At 39.0% G+C, this 16,773-nt stretch overlaps 1 protein-coding gene across 1 annotated transcript in view; it reads right to left on the bottom strand.

Annotated features, from left to right (window-relative positions):
- Positions 1-243: 243 nt before the first annotated feature.
- rtn4r (reticulon 4 receptor) overlaps positions 244-16,773 on the bottom strand; it is a 105,447-nt gene continuing 88,917 nt past the window's right edge. Inside the window, exon 2 of the mRNA XM_077241709.1 lies at positions 244-2,353. Within this exon, the coding sequence (XP_077097824.1) occupies positions 936-2,353 (1,418 nt within the window). The 3' untranslated portion in view covers positions 244-935. The remainder of the gene's footprint in view (positions 2,354-16,773) is intronic.

Genomic DNA, 16,773 nt, shown 5'->3' with positions numbered 1-16,773 from the left:
AGCGTCACACATGGATGGCTCATTAGTCATTGTGTTAAAGTTCATTAATGAGCAGCAATATGTGCCTTTGAGGTTTCAATCCTAATGGAATATACACGAAATAGGCATTCAGTTCCCCTGTTTCATTTAGTATTTGTATTGAATTTAATTGAATTAAAAACCTTCTTGATCACTAATGGATTTTTTTATATTCAATATACCTATATTTTATGCTGTTGTTCTTCAGTCACATGAGAAGCCATCTGTAAAAAATGAGATTTTTTATTTGTCATATATTTATGCTTGTACACCAGCAAAATAAAATGCATATCTATAATTCCATCGCAATGTCAGTGAACAAATAGACAGCATTCCTTCCCAAGATGCCACCAGCAGTGTGTCATGATGAAAACAGAACATAGCACGTATTTGGGGAGAATTAAACATTTGTCTTTACTGAAATACTTAGAAACATAAAAAAACAGCATCAAACAAATGTATCACTTTTAAAAGAAAAATATTGGGAACGAAATAATAAATGTCAATCCCCTTCGGTTTCATATCAGCAACATTCCTGGGTGCTTTCAGCGATCTGGTTTAGTCATGGTTTAAGGATTTTTCTTCTTTTTTTAAGTGGTTCATCTACAATAGTCACTTTCTGGTCAACTTTTTTGGAGGTGACGTGGGAATAGGGAGCTCTTCGCAGTGTTGCTTAAACACAGCACATTAAAAGTACATAGAACAAACATTTGGGCACCCAGTTTTATATACATTAGATTTCATGTATTCTGTAAAGGCATCCATTTCTTTTAATGCGTCGTTAGCATTGCAACTTTATTCTCAACCATGCGGAGCAACGTCGTAACCCCCCTTTCAACGTCTTTTGTCTGTCCACTCAGGCTACTGCAGGTATTTTGTGTCATTGTCAAGAGCAAACTGATGGATGAGAGTATGAACTAGGACAAAGCCAGAGACAACCAGAACAAGGGGAGAAAGAGAACAGCCAATACTTGAATGGTGGACCCATGACCCTTTAGGCAATACTGGTCTGATTTGGGCTTTTTGGAGCACTTTTTTTTCTTCCTAGATGGTGCTGTAGAAGGTTCCAGATTGTCCAGCAGCTCTGGGTCAATTTTGTCCAAGGTCTGGTCAAGGTGGTTGGACATGGTTCCCAAAGGACCATCATTGAGACTCTGCTTATTACGAGTGTCGTTTTTCGTTTGATCAACTTCCCGAAACTTGGTCTTGGAGATGTTCTCCTTTTCTTTTAGGGGATTGTTGGTGATCTGCCGGCTGTTGTAGGATGAAGGATCCGGGAGGGACTTACTGGAGATAATGGAGGATTTGTCATTATCCGAAAGACAGCACCTGGGAATGCTTTCGACAAGAGGATCTTCAAGGGAGAGGAACTTTCCAGAGCGTGCCTTGGTGTTGAAGATACTGGTTTGAACCTGCGCTGGAGAGTCCACGCACCCCTCCAAATCGTCGTTTTTCAGTCGTTTCAGGTCCTTCCCGGTCAGAGAGGTGGGGAGGTGGCACTCCAATTCGGAGCTAGACCCTTTAAAGCGTTTGAACCAGTCCCACAACGGCCTGGCTCGACAGTCACAAATCCATTGGTTCCCATTGAGCCTTAGATACTGGAGGGACACCAGAGGGTTCATGGCCTCGCCTGTCAACATGGTGAGATTGTTATAAAAGAGAAACAAGGTTGTCAGCTTGCCCAGATCGTTGAAAGCCCGCTGCTGCACGTGTATAATGCGGTTCTGGTGCAGGAGCAAGCGGTCAAGGTTGGTGAGACCACGCAGCATGTGATCGGTCACCACCTTGATCTTGTTGTTATGTAAGAATAGGTAGGTGAGGTTCGCCAGGTCCAGGAAAGTGTCCTCGTGCAGGGCCAGAAGGTTATTATCCTGCAGGTACAGATACTGGAGCGAGAAGAGTCCTCGGAAAACTCCCACCGGGAGCTCGGACAGCCCGCATCTGTGCAGGTGAAGGGTGTGCAGCTTTGTAAGACCGCGGAACGCAGTGGGACTTATGATGCGAAGGTTGCTGTTGTCGCCGATGTCTAATTCCTCCAGTCTCTCCAGCCCGTAAAAGGCCCCCGCCTCAATATGGCTGATATTATTCGAGTACATCCACAAGACCGTAAGGTTATGCACAGAACTAAAGCTGGTCGATCGGACCACTGTCAGTTTGTTGCTCTGGAGGAATATTCGCTGGCTACGGACAGGGATCTCAGTGGGAATGGAGAACAGGCCCTGCTGCTGACAGGCCACGGTTGGCCTCGGCTCGCTGTAGCACACACACTTCGCAGGGCAGCCGTTCATCACTGGCACCAGGTTAAGCCATAACACCAGGCAGAGGAGGCGACCACCTGTTGAGAGGCAAAAGGTCAGTTCAAAGGTTTAGACATCAGCTACTTTATTTGGCAGGTGACATGATTTTAGGTTTGAACAATCTTACACAAGCTTGAAATAAGAATGTTAAACTGTGATCATGCAACATATACACTGCCGTTCAAAAGTTTGGAGTCACTAAAACGTTTATTCAGCAAGGATGCACTAAATTGATCAAAAGGGACAATGAAGACATTTAAAATGTTACAAACGATTTCTATTTCAAATACACTGTTCTTTTGGACTTTCTATCCATCGAACAATCCAGAAAAAAAAAAAAAACAGATTCCACAAAAATATTGATAATAAAAAATGTTTCTTGAGCAGCAAATCAGCATATTAGAATGATTTCTGAAGGATCATGTGACACTAAAGACTGGAGTAACGTTGCTGAAAATTCAGCTTTGATCACAGGAATAAATTACATTTAAAATAGAAACAAAATTGTAATAATAGTTTACAATATTTCTGTTTTTTCTGTATTTCTGATCAAATAAAGACAGTGAGCAAAAGAGACTTCTTTCAAAAACATTTAAAAATCTTACAGCCCCAAAACTTTTGAAAGGTGGTGAAACTTTTTAACTTGCTTTGGAATTATATCTCTTATGGAAATAAATAAAATATATTGAAGAATAAATATAAATTAAAATATAAATGGTACATTTCTAATGTGTATCGAACATTAATATTGGTAGAAAACAGTAATTTAATACAAAGCAAATATTCAACATATCTGTTCACATTGACACATCACATACATTCTAATTTCTCTCCAGGAAATTACTTAACCTTCAAAAAGTACATATTTAAATATAACAAAAGCAATTTCAAATGAGTTGAGTAAAAACAGAATGCTTTCAATTCAGACACAGCTCTTCTATAGATTAAACAGCTCTAAAATGGCTGCCTGCCTGTGAGTGCAGGACCTGTCTGTACTTGCGCCTGCATGTGTGAATGCTACCGGCAAAAATTTGTGCCGCGGGATCCATTCCCATTCATCAGCCAACGCAAGCGAGAAAAGCCGGCCAAATCAGAGAACTGATAAATGAAACCCAGGATGGAGACTTGAACAAAATTAGCTCCATCATTGCTATTAGCACTAGCTAATCACATCCCAGCATGGTGTAAGGGTTGACATTTAGTCTGTCTAGGGAAGATAAGTGTGCTGTGGGTGTTCGATACGTGGTTGGGTGAGATGGGGCCAGGGGGAAGGACTTAGGATGTTGGATCTGTGTCTTATGGGAGTGTAGCGAGTGTGAACATGCTTGAAGTGATTCTGGAGTGTTACAGATAAGATGGCCTCTCTCATCTCTGATCTGAAGCCCAGTGGTCTCTGTGTGTGGATGTGGCACAGATGCATCTGAGGGTGGGTTTATCTACGGAAGGCACACAGATGAGAAATGTTGTTTTTATTCAGCCATTCTTCAAGTCAACCATTATTTAGGAGAGCAGATGAAAAAAAGTGTCTGTCTATGAGATATCTATCATACACCACTGTGAGATTGATGCAGGGAAACATTCATTTCTGGACAATTAATGCTTCACATGTGAACAATCCACATACAAGCCTCTATCTAGCTAAAGTAGGTGATGGATATCTGATAGATAGAGATCAACAGACGGATGGATGGATGGATGGAAATACCAACATAATGCAGGTGGATAGATAGATAGATAGATAGATAGATAGATAGATAGATAGGCCAAAAAATGTGGATGATGGATGGATAGATAGATAGACTAACAGAATGCAGGTGGATAGATAGATAGATAGACCAACAAAATGCAAATGGGTGGATGGATGGATAGATAGACTGACTTAATTGCTCTTTCTTCTTGAATATCAATGTATTATAGGCTAGCATTAACATCTATCACAATGCCTCAATATCATGTCTATGAGGAGTTCACCAACTCCTCCTCCGACCATGTTTACATAATCAAACCCATGTGAGATATTTTCAATTGCACATGCAGAAGGCAGAGGAGCCTGTAGATCCTTTCGCCCAGATCCCTGAATTCTCCTCCGTCCCTCAATCTTGCAGCTTGTTAAATGGAGCTTGCTTGAGGCTTGACAGCATCCCTGTGTTACACTTTCCCTCAAATATCCTCCCTCTCCCTCTCCTGCTCCTGTCATCTTCCACCAGTGAGCTGTCAGCCTTCCTCTCAGTCTTTCTGCTTCACAGCGCTTCTCTTTCACCCTCGCTGCTGATAAAAATATTCCATTGCCGCTCTTTGAAACGTTAGGCATCATGAATCTACCAGACCTTCTGTTTTATCTTCTAGTCATTAGTGGACTATCCCCACCCACACAATGCACGTCGGAGATCCGTTTTCAAAGCTCCTTTTTTTTTTTTTTACCCATAGCCGACCGTGCTAACCTTGCGCTTCCTCTGTGTCTTTCATCTGTTTAGTGCTGAGTAAAGCTACTCAAAATGTCATACGCCATCCTCCCAATTATTTCGGTGCATTGTCTCGTCCTCTGGACAGTCACATACCCGTGTCCTTTATTGCTGGGCGCCCTTCACTGTAAAGGCCATTTGTCAAACATGGATTACATACTAGCACTCAATATTTTTCAACCTCGTCTCCATCAGTATGCCGGTCATGCCTCTCCTTTCTCTAATCCCAGTAAGGAGCCCCGCTTTGCCTTTTTTATATTTCTGTTTTTCTACTTTTCACTCAAGGGGAAGCCCGTATCCTGTCCTTCCATCGAAAGAACAAGCCTGTTCCATAAAAGGTTATTGCATTGCAGACCACAATCTATATAACCGTTTACCGACCTATTAGTTTTGCATTACCTCCGGTATTTTTCCAAACTCAAGAGAATCCCTCATAATAACAGCGGCACTCCAGTTGACCGCTTACTCATTTCGAAAAGAGGCCAAGAATTAGACATTCTCAGATGACGAGCTTATTAGCAGCGTGCCGTTCGACGTGGTGAGGACCACCTTCTTGCAAAACTGACAAGCCGAGTGGTGTTTTCAGCTTTGCATAAAATGCACTGATTGCTGCTTGTCTCTCCACTTGTGTGAAAAGCTCTCATCCTGATATAAAAGACGCCACAGGAGAGCGAATAAATCATTGATAAACAGGGAGGCGAAATCAAGGATAGTTCTCTACTGTCTAATTTAATTATTTGTATGGAAAACAAAAAGAGAGAGAGAGAGAGAGAGAGAGAGAGAGAGAGAGAGAGAGAGAGAGAGAGAGAGAGAGAGAGAATCTCTGACTTAGCACATTTGCATACAGTATGTCTCCAGCATACGGAAAGCATGTAATGAGATTTACAACATTTATCTCAACCGTACAAGTGGATATGGAAAGTAATGGCAGCCCTTGTTTTGAAACCATCAGGGGTGTTTTGGACATGCTGTTGATGGATTTGAACAAACTCTCAATTGTAGACATTGGAACATACTGTAGCACATCCTGCATTATTTGCACTGCAAACATGAATGGTGCCTCAAATTGTGTGACTTAAAAGTGAACAAAATTTTCAACTTGCAGACACTGAAAATGGGTGGAAACATCCCACAGACCCATATCTAAATAACTTTTTGTCTTGGTTTCCATTAAAGTCCCCCTGTAGTCAATAATTGTATCCCTTTAAACTCATCTTTGATCACCAAAATTACATATTTAAACGTTTTTTCCTTGGAAAAAAAATGTCTTTATGCCTTAAAATAGCTTGAATGTAACTATACAACGCTTGCCTCATTTAGTATACACAGTTCTATGAATATGCAAATGAGCCCCGCCTCCACTCACTCACACAAGCTCAGAGATCCACTCATTGATGATCACCTGTGATGTGATTGGTTACTAGGTAGTTTGAGAGGTCAGACACCAGCGATTTCAAACTGCGTTTTTGAGACTCTGGGTCAGTTTTAAGGAGAAAATACTCGGCAATGGTGTTGACTTATGAATTTGCACATGGTTTGTCTTAAAGCATATTAAAAAACCTGCATAGACATATGAACAACATTAAAAGCTTTATTTTCACCACAGGGGGACTTTAAACCCATAATTAAAACAAGATTAAATTTGCTTTTTAAGTAAATACTGTAGTGCACGAGATTTTACAAAAAATGTAATAGTATTGATAAATATTTTTCTTACCACATTAACAAATTGTATTCTGTTTTGATTTAAGCTTAAACCTCAAAGTCCTTAAAGGGACATAGTGAAGGAAAAAAATATATGGGATGGGTGGAAAATGTATACGTCGATACTTTTCTGTTTGTTTCCTAGAGAAACTTTGTGATCGCTTGAAAAACCTTTGTATTCCCTCGCAAAACGTTTGCGCTCCCCCGAGAAACATCGCATACACTTGCAAAGAACACAAAGGTTTTGCAAGCAAACGTAAAGTTTTTCGGGGAATGCAAAACATTTTCAAAATGTCATTTTTCCTTCTACCTCATATTTTTTCCATCACCATGTGATACCACGCTCTAAAATTTCAAGACATATTCTCTGTAAACAAGTCTTAATATTTATATGCAATTTTGCATCTTTATGGATGTTTAGATATTTTTAATTGAAATCAAGACAAAAAATAAGATTTGCAGTGCAAAATAATGACGATTGCACTGATGTTGTATTGATGAGTTTTGCACAGGCGAACACACTGACATTCTGTTCAGAATTGATTTGAATATTATGTGAGAATTTTTCAATATTTTGCACATTTACCCACGAGTAAAGAATAAAAAATGAATGAAATCATAATCTAGTGGCTTCATACTTCATGTGATTTTTGAGGGCATCCGAGTTGCCCGTCAGCGCCATTTTCTGTATTACATGAATATAGAGGATTACTCATTTCCGGAGTTGACGTTAATTACACTCATTACCACTGAATAAACAAATGAGTGACAGTGCCAACATCTTAATCATGCGGCAGAATATAGAAATAAATTCACCACATTTCAAGCCTCTTTAGTACCCACTGGTTCCGCTTCGTTGTGAGCTTCTGAAGGCCAATTAACCACAGAATTAAAGCACCAATTAAAATCCAGTGCCAAGTTTAGATGTAGTTAGAAAAAATAGTGATCGAGACTTCATCTATTTTTGTTAACTGTTGATGTATACTATTAGACAACACACTGAAATTAAATGACTAATTGGCGTTAACACATGGATTTTTAATTTTACTCCTTAAAAATAGCAATACAGATAAAATATTTTGGACATTGAAAAGATAAAATAATATGACTTAGAAAAAAAAGTTTAGTATGTATTGATCAAGAATATCTTAGACCAGCACACCAGCAACTCATGCTGTAGAAACCAATGTATGAGACATCAGCTTTCTCCTGAGTGTGACTGTATGGACATAGTTTCTGATCACCCAGCAGGCATTATTGACCTGTACACATGGATGGTCATGAGTTTAAATGTATCAGGCTCTAGTTCCTGTACATCTGATCATAAGCAGCAGTGGTGTTGGCATGTGTGGAGGTAGAGAATAAAGCCAGTGAGGAACAGTGTGGAGGTAGAAGTTAAAGCCAGTGAGGAACAGTGTGGATGTGTGGGCAGGTAGAGGTTAAAGCCAGTGAGGAACAGTGTGGATGTATGGAGGTAGAGGATAAAACCAGTGAGGAATAGTGTGGATGTGTGGAGGTAGAGTTTAAAGCCAGTGAGGAACAGTGTGGATGTGAAGTAGAGGTTAAAGCCAGTGAGGAACGGCGTGGATGTGTGGAGGTAGAGGTTAAAGCCAGTGAGGAACAGTGTGGATGTGTGGAGGTAGAGGTTAAAGCCAGTGAGGAACAGTGTGGAGGTAGAGGTTAAAGCCAGTGAGGAACAGTGTGGATGTGTGGAGGTAGAGGTTAAAACCAGTGAGGAACCGTGTGGATGTGTGGAGGTAGAGGTTAAAGCCAGTGAGGAACAGTGTGGATGTGTGGAGGTAGAGGTTAAAGCCAGTGAGAAACAGTGTGGATGTGGAGGTAGAGGTTAAAGCCAGTGAGGAACAGTGTGGATGTGTGGAGGTAGAGGTTAAAGCCAGTGAGAAACAGTGTGGATGTGGAGGTAGAGGTTAAAGCCAGTGAGGAACAGTGTGGATGTGTGGAGGTAGAGGATAAAGCCAGTGAGGAACAGTGTGGATGTGTGGAGGTAGAGGTTAAAGCCAGTGAGGAACAGTGTTGATGTGTGGAGGTAGAGGTTAAAGCCAGTGAGGAACAGTGTGGATGTGTGGAGGTAGAGGTTAAAGCCTGTGAGAAACAGTGTGGATGTGGAGGCAGAGGTTAACGCCAGTGAGGAACAGTGTGGATGTGTGGAGGTAGAGGTTAAAGCCAGTGAGAAACAGTGTGGATGTGGGGGTAGAGGTTATAGCCAATGAGGAACAGTGTGGATGTGTGGAGGTAGAGGATAAAGCCAGTGAGAAACAGTGTGGATGTGTGGAGGTAGAGGATAAAGCCAGTGAGGAACAGTGTGGATGTGTGGAGGTAGAGGATAAAGCCAGTGAGGAACAGTGTTGATGTGTGGAGGTAGAGGTTAAAGCCAGTGAGAAACAATGTGGATGTGTGGAGGTAGAGGATAAAGCCAGTGAGGAACAGTGTGGATGTGTGCAGGTAGAGGTTAAAGCCAGTGAGAAACAGTGTGGATGTGTGGAGGTAGAGGATAAAGCCAGTGAGGAACAGTGTGGATGTGTGGAGGTAGAGGTTAAAGCCAGTGAGAAACAGTGTGGATGTGTGGAGGTAGAGGTTAAAGCCAGTGAGAAACAGTGTGGATGTGTGGAGGTAGAGGTTAAAGCCAGTGAGAAACAGTGTGGATGTGTGGAGGTAGAGGTTAAAGCCAGTGAAGAACAGTGTGGATGTGTGGAGGTAGAGGTTAAAGCCAGTGAGAAACAGTGTGGATGTGTGGAGGTAGAGGTTAAAGCCAGTGAGAAACAGTGTGGATGTGTGGAGGTAGAGGATAAAGCCAGTGAGAAACAGTGTGGATGTGTGCAGGTAGAGGTTAAAGCCAGTGAGAAACAGTGTGGATGTGTGCAGGTAGAGGTTAAAGCCAGTGAGAAACAGTGTGGATGTGTGGAGGTAGAGGTTAAAGCCAGTGAGAAACAGTGTGGATGTGTGCAGGTAGAGGTTAAAGCCAGTGAGAAACAGTGTGGATGTGTGCAGGTAGAGGTTAAAGCCAGTGAGAAACAGTGTGGATGTGTGGAGGTAGAGGTTAAAGCCAGTGAGAAACAGTGTGGATGTGTGGATGTAGAGGATAAAGCCAGTGAAGAACAGTGTGGATGTGTGGAGGTAGAGGTTAAAGCCAGTGAGAAACAGTGTGGATGTGTGGAGATAGAGGATAAAGCCAGTGAGAAACAGTGTGGATGTGTGCAGGTAGAGGTTAAAGCCAGTGAGAAACAGTGTGGATGTGTGGAGGTAGAGGTTAAAGCCAGTGAGAAACAGTGTGGATGTGTGCAGGTAGAGGTTAAAGCCAGTGAGAAACAGTGTGGATGTGTGGAGGTAGAGGTTAAAGCCAGTGAGAAACAGTGTGGATGTGTGGATGTAGAGGATAAAGCCAGTGAAGAACAGTGTGGATGTGTGGAGGTAGAGGTTAAAGCCAGTGAGAAACAGTGTGGATGTGTGGAGATAGAGGATAAAGCCAGTGAGAAACAGTGTGGATGTGTGCAGGTAGAGGTTAAAGCCAGTGAGAAACAGTGTGGATGTGTGGAGGTAGAGGTTAAAGCCAGTGAGAAACAGTGTGGATGTGTGCAGGTAGAGGTTAAAGCCAGTGAGAAACAGTGTGGATGTGTGGAGGTAGAGGTTAAAGCCAGTGAGAAACAGTGTGGATGTGGGGGTAGAGGTTATAGCCAATGAGGAACAGTGTGGATGTGTGCAGGTAGAGGTTAAAGCCACTGAGAAACAGTGTGGATGTGTGGAGGTAGAGGTTAAAGCCAGTGAGAAACAGTGTGGATGTGTGGATGTAGAGGATAAAGCCAGTGAAGAACAGTGTGGATGTAGAGGATAAAGCCAGTGAGAAACAGTGTGGATGTGTGGAGGTAGAGGTTAAAGCCAGTGAGAAACAGTGTGGATGTGTGGAGGTAGAGGTTAAAGCCAGTGAGAAACAGTGTGGATGTGTGGAGATAGAGGATAAAGCCAGTGAGAAACAGTGTTGATGTGTGGAGGTAGAGGTTAAAGCCAGTGAGGAACAGTGTGGATGAGTGGAGGTAGAAGTAGAAGCCAGTGTGAACAGTGTGTTTCTAAACGTATATCACACCTGAACTTGATAAACTGGTTAAAGAAAACAAACTTATTTTATTTCAGCTAGTTGCCAAGGCAACATACCTTATTTTAATTTAGTTGAACTAGATGTTCTAACTAAAACGATGCACCTATAGAGTGAACACGTGATATGCATGAAGACACTGTTTTCACAAATTCAAGTTTTTGTATGATAATGGTCTCTTATTCAAACCCCTTTTTCAAAAGTTTCTTTTTCAAAAGTTTATTTATAAAATTGTTTGTTATCCTTATCAGCCTGATAAGAAAAGCTGGCCAATATATTAAAGAAAATAAAAAAATGGATTATTTCCTTCAGCTGATGACACTTCAGATGCGCACTGTTGTCCATGATGGTTTTGGATTGCTTGAAATATGACTGGAATCACTTCAAAAAAGGAAAATACAACATGTGCAGCACCTGTCGGTCAATAGGCTACAATTATAATGAGAACATTGTGTGCTTGGGACATGGCTTTTAATGGTGAGGCATTTGTTTTTGTAATCAGGCTCTTAAAAATTATATAAACATTTGGATTTAGATTTAACGGCCAATATATTGGTTATCGGCTTTCAAATATAAAGAATTATCGATTATCGGCCAAATTTTAATAAATATGGCACCGTTTCATCCTTTGTGACCATCTTCATCATTATTGGACTAGAAAGTGACACTTATGCTCAACAAAGCTGCATTTATTTGATGAAAAATATAGTAAAATGTTTTTATTTTAATTTAATATATTTAAATTGTAATTTATCCCTGTGAATCAAAGCTGAATTTTCAGCATCATTACTCTAGTCTTCAGTCACATGATCCTTCAGAAATCATTCTAATAAGATGCTTTGCTGCTCTAAACATTTCTTACTATTATCAGTGTTGAAAACTGTTATGGAAAAAAAAAATCAGGATTCTTTGAAGAATACAAAGTTCAAAAGAACAGCATTTATTTGTAATGCAACAATGTAAAGGTCTTTACTGTCACTTTTAACCAATTTAATGCATCTTCGCTTTAAAAAGTATTTGAAAAAATGTAGATTGTACAAGTTGTTCATTTAAGAACTACTAAGCAGTTAAACGTGTTTTCTTTCTCTAGCCATATCTTATTACACCAGGACAGACACAAACCCCCCAAAACAAATAAACTACATCCCTGACCCCTTTAACATGTAAACATACAGTATATGTACCACACGTCCTGTGGACATAAAGGACTAAGACAACAGGAAAAGGTAAAGGGCAAAAGAGAGGGACATTTAGAAGAGATATTGTCTGAGAGTAAACAGGCAACAGGAAAGGTGACACAGATGAAAGGTGTTGTTGGGACAGAATGGTAAAGATGGATGCTCAAGGAGAACAGATGCCTGAGGTTTCTGCAGTAACATTGAGTATGAGCTGTGGAATGCAGATGATTTTATTGATGCTGGAGCAAAGCGAAGCAGATCAGGACTTATTTGTGTCTGCCTTCTGTACCACATGCTCAAAGTTTGCCAGATGGTTCATGAATAACAAGAGAATCGAGCAGGTTGCGAGGAAAATAAATAAAGGAACGCACACAGACACTTTGGTTTACTACTGAGGCCAGAAACATACTTTATGCAAGTTCACAAATGCAAATAAATAATATCCAGCTATTTCTATTTTGTGCCTATAGGGGGCAGAAATTACACACTTCACTTTCTTTTTGCATTACCGTGATGATAATAAACCTCGAGGTGGAGCTAGTGTTACCATTTGCTATTAAATCAGAAGTGTTTAGGTAGCATCTATAGACTCTTAAAGGGGCTATATGTAAGATTTTATTTATTAATCACTTTTTTATTGCCAACGTGTGAACAGCTTGTTACAAAACCTAAAAATCTTCCATGACTTTCTGTCTCTGTCATTTTTATTGTTTATTTTCGTTATTGAGAAGAAAGCATGCATGACAAATGTACATATTCATCTAAATGTCGCTCTCACAGCATGATTGATGTATGGAAAAAGAACTTCGCAGTGAGTAGCCTAAATCGAGGCACTAAATCACGTTCAGTTTCTTGAACATCACGTGCACAAGTGCGAGCACGCTCAATAAGTTGCTGGCTGCAGTTCACTTAAAAGCCACCGGTGTCACCAATAACAAGGGTTTCTGAATTCTATATTTACTTTAAAAATTATAGTATTGGCATAAATGGGGCCATTACGAAGAACCTTAAACATCCATGGAACCTTTCCATTCCACAAAAGGTTCTTGAAAAAGTTCTTTAGGTTTTTACAATGTTCACTAAGAAAGAAAAAAATTGTTTTTATGAACTGTCCACTAAAAGGTTCGTTGTGGAAGCAACAGTGGTTCTTCTATAGCATCACTGTTATTTTTAAGAGTGTATGAATGTTTAAAAGATCTAACTTACTCAACAATATTTTGTTCAACGCTCTACCATCACAGTGGTTATGTATTTTGAATATCTGAAAGAGAAAACTGAATGTCCACTACCGTTTAAAAGTCTGGGGTCTTAATATCATATAATAACTTATTTTACTTATCAATATTGACAACCGTTGCGCTGCTTAATGTTTTTGTGGAAACTTTGATTAAAAAAAAGGATTCTTCGATGAATAGAAAGTTCAAAAGTACATTATTTTTTAAATATAAATCTTTTGAAACATTTTGAATGTCTTCACTGGCACTGTTGCTCAAGTTAAGGCATCCTCGCTGAATAAAATTATCAATTTCTACAGCATACTAACACATTTAGGAACCAATAGACATGAAATTGAGCTTAGAGGCTAAAAGCATCTGTTCATGTAAGATTGTAAATTGTGTTTCAGGGCTGAGACAGCTGCATTTAAAATGATGGATTTCCAATAAAGACACCTTAAACAGTAAACTTTAAAGTGAGTTGTTAATAAAAGATAACTTTGGAAGGTACGGTTTCAGGTCCAAACCACTTGACCCAATCTGATTAGTAGCCAACGTATTTAAAAAATACGAATAATTTGAATACTTCTAATAACATTATACAATTCTCTCAAAACAATTTCCATTGCTTAACTCTGCATTTCCCTCATCCTCCCACCCATGCAATCCACTTCTCTTGCTAACAATTATGATTTCCCAGCCCATTTCTCACAAGCCCACACGCTCCACCTGGATTATGAGCCAAAATAAACACAAACACAAGTATAATCATATTATATTCATAACCACTCCCAAAGCTTCTTTTTAAGTCAGCACAGTCATAACTAATAGTTTTAGTACTCAGAGGCTAGTAGCTACTGACAGAGCCTATAGTAGGACTACATGCAATATGCATCTCCACAGAATCAGAACACTCATCATTCATGAAGTATTACAAATTTCCTGCCGCTTAAAGACCCCTTAACATGTCTTGTTTCTTTTTTTTTTTTCAAATAAGCTATAGCTTTCATCTACATCACAACTTTGAACCATGATTTGCTCCTTGTATTACTAGTCAGAAGATGGTGGTACTTAATCATTCTAAGCATTTGGATAAGATGAGCCATAGAAATTTGGTCAAATTATTTCCTGTAAGAAAAAAAAAATACATTTAGAATATTTTGTTTATTTGTATAGAACACTTGAGCAGTGCTATTTAGTATTTTTTATGTTTTTTTAATACTTTGAATTAGCTGTTGTTTTTATTTTAAGTTTTAATTTTAGTTTACGTTTTAGTCACCTATTATGCATTTTTGTATTTTTTATATTTCAGTTTAACTTTTCTATTGTTTTTTTAGTTAGTAATTTTAGTACTTCAACTTATTCTACTTTAGTTGCTGAGGTATCATTTCAAATTTTTGCTTGTTTTTTTAATTGAAACTTTTCATCTAAAATTTATATTTTATTTTATTTCAGCCTTATTTCAATTAACTGAAACATACTGTTTGTATTATATATATATATATATATATATATATATATATATATATATATATATATATATATATATATATATGTGTGTTTTAGTTAAGTGTTAATAACAACACTGCACTAGCATATCAATGCTAACACAATGTAGATTTGTATGCAGTTCTGTTCAACGTGTTTAAATCCATTATGCAACAATCCACAATTTTCTCCTCAAATCAGCACTGAAAATGCTAAACAAGTAGTTTATGTGTGGACCCTCTCATATGTTTCCTGGCTACAGATGATTTTAGGATTCAGTATCTCAAATGTCACGCTACATCAGTACATAAACCACACCATACTTTTCAGGTACCTCGGATCCAGCATATTTACGCACTACAAAGACACATTTTGTTTAAGAAAGCTAACCCTGTGGACAGATCTGTCAACATAAAAAAAAGGCTCCTCTACGCCTCCGTTCCAACAGAAAAATAAATAAATTCAGCGACCCGCCAAACACACTGTTTTTCATCACAATGTAAACAATTTATTTTCTGTGTGTGGAGACGTGAGCTGGAAATCCCCCAACTTCACTGAGACTGACAGTGGCATCTTTTAGGTGCCTAACTTAATGAGATCCTGGACTGGCGGATAAACATTCTAATTCAGTTTTGGGAGGCAAATTGATTCGAAATGTAGTCTAGAGTAGAAACATCTGCGACTTTAAATAGCTGCACGTTGGAAGCAAATTGAAAATTGGCTTGGCGTACAAAGCACTGTCATTCATTCAGGCTTTTCTCACCCAATATATAAACACAAACATATTTGTTGCTGGAACTGTATTCCCACACCTTTCATTACAATGGCAAAATCCTTTAATGCAACAGAAGTCAACAGTGCTAGAAAGCAGTGGGTTTTCTCTGCGCATTTAATCTTGATTACAGATAACTGAGGACGGGCTGTCATCTAAAGAGGGTCATCAACTGGCCATTATCTTGAATACACAAATAACACTTTTATCCAAATAAACGGCTGAAAGTGGCTCTAACTGCAACCGGAGGGCAGGACAGAAAAAATTAGAATGAATCGCTTGCTTGCTAGTCTCATTTTAATAAATATGCATGTACATTTTATTCTGTAGTCACCAATAATTCCTATCCTCATCTCTCACGTTGATGTAATCGCTGAGTATTCCTTGTTAATACATTTATTATGCAATATCATAACCCATAGTTCATGTAGTAACAGGCCTTGTGGTGTAGCTTCCACCTAGAGAGCAGTCAAACCTATTTTAAAGGCCCTTTTAAAAATGTTTTTTTTATATCTTAAATTCAATGTTTAATGATAGTCAATGTTTCTTTCACCAAACAGTCAAATCAAGTTTTGCAAGATAATTTTTGCTCTTGAAATTAAATATGCCTGTTGTAACTTCAAAGAGTCATTATGTAAATGACATCTGTTGTGATTGGCGGAACCTTTTGCATGTGAAATGAGCAACAATGTTAGTCCCTCCCCTCCATATATGCCATATAGACATTTTCTACACTCCAATCAATTCCTGATGCAAAATCAAGGCCCACCATACACTTTTAATTCCTTGTTGAATATACAATTTATATGAAAGCTTATATCCACCACAGAATAAAAAATAAAAATTTTATATTTATTTAGATTTTTTTCCCCAGTTTATATCTTGCAATTGCGAGTCATCCTGACTTTTTTCCTCAGAACTTTGAGTTTTTAAAAAGTCGCGATTACCTTTTTTGTATTTTTATTCCACTTTGTGGAAATAAGCTTCCGTATATACTTTTATCACATTGTGAATATAAAATGGGTTGCAAATGTTTACTTTAACGTGGCACCAATATCATGATTATTTCTGAACTATTACACATTTATGCAGCTTTTGGAGGTTCAAAATCCCACTTATTAGTCCCTATTAAAACTTTCCATGGTCTTTCATTGGATGCAGCAAAGCTAATCTGCTTGCTCACATACATAATTTATATTTCACATCATTACCTTTTTAACCTTCTTTTCGAGCTGTATGGACCGTTAATAACCGCAGTGATAAGATTTCACTCGTTGTATCCACCTGTAGCAGTCAGACTAACACAAGACGCAACGACCTCTCAAATTTCGATGAACTGTGGATAAAAATAGCTGAATGGCAGCGTGGAGCTGTCAACTGTCAATATTGAGCTTCTGTGATTAAGTGTTTGAACGGCAGCGTCTCGCTCTGTGGTCAGCTTTAGGTTAGATGATATGGCTCAGATTCTTCACAGACACAACACCGTATAGATGTGCAACACAAGCTTTCTTTTGTACGTTTCAGTGAAAATC

The sequence above is a fragment of the Siphateles boraxobius genome, unplaced genomic scaffold, assembly GCF_051911475.1.
Source record: "Siphateles boraxobius isolate OS27281-9 unplaced genomic scaffold, OSU_SipBor_1 24, whole genome shotgun sequence".
NCBI lineage: Eukaryota > Metazoa > Chordata > Actinopteri > Cypriniformes > Leuciscidae > Siphateles > Siphateles boraxobius.
Note: the sequence above shows the minus strand (reverse complement) of the source record. Positions and strands in the feature narration are given on the sequence as shown.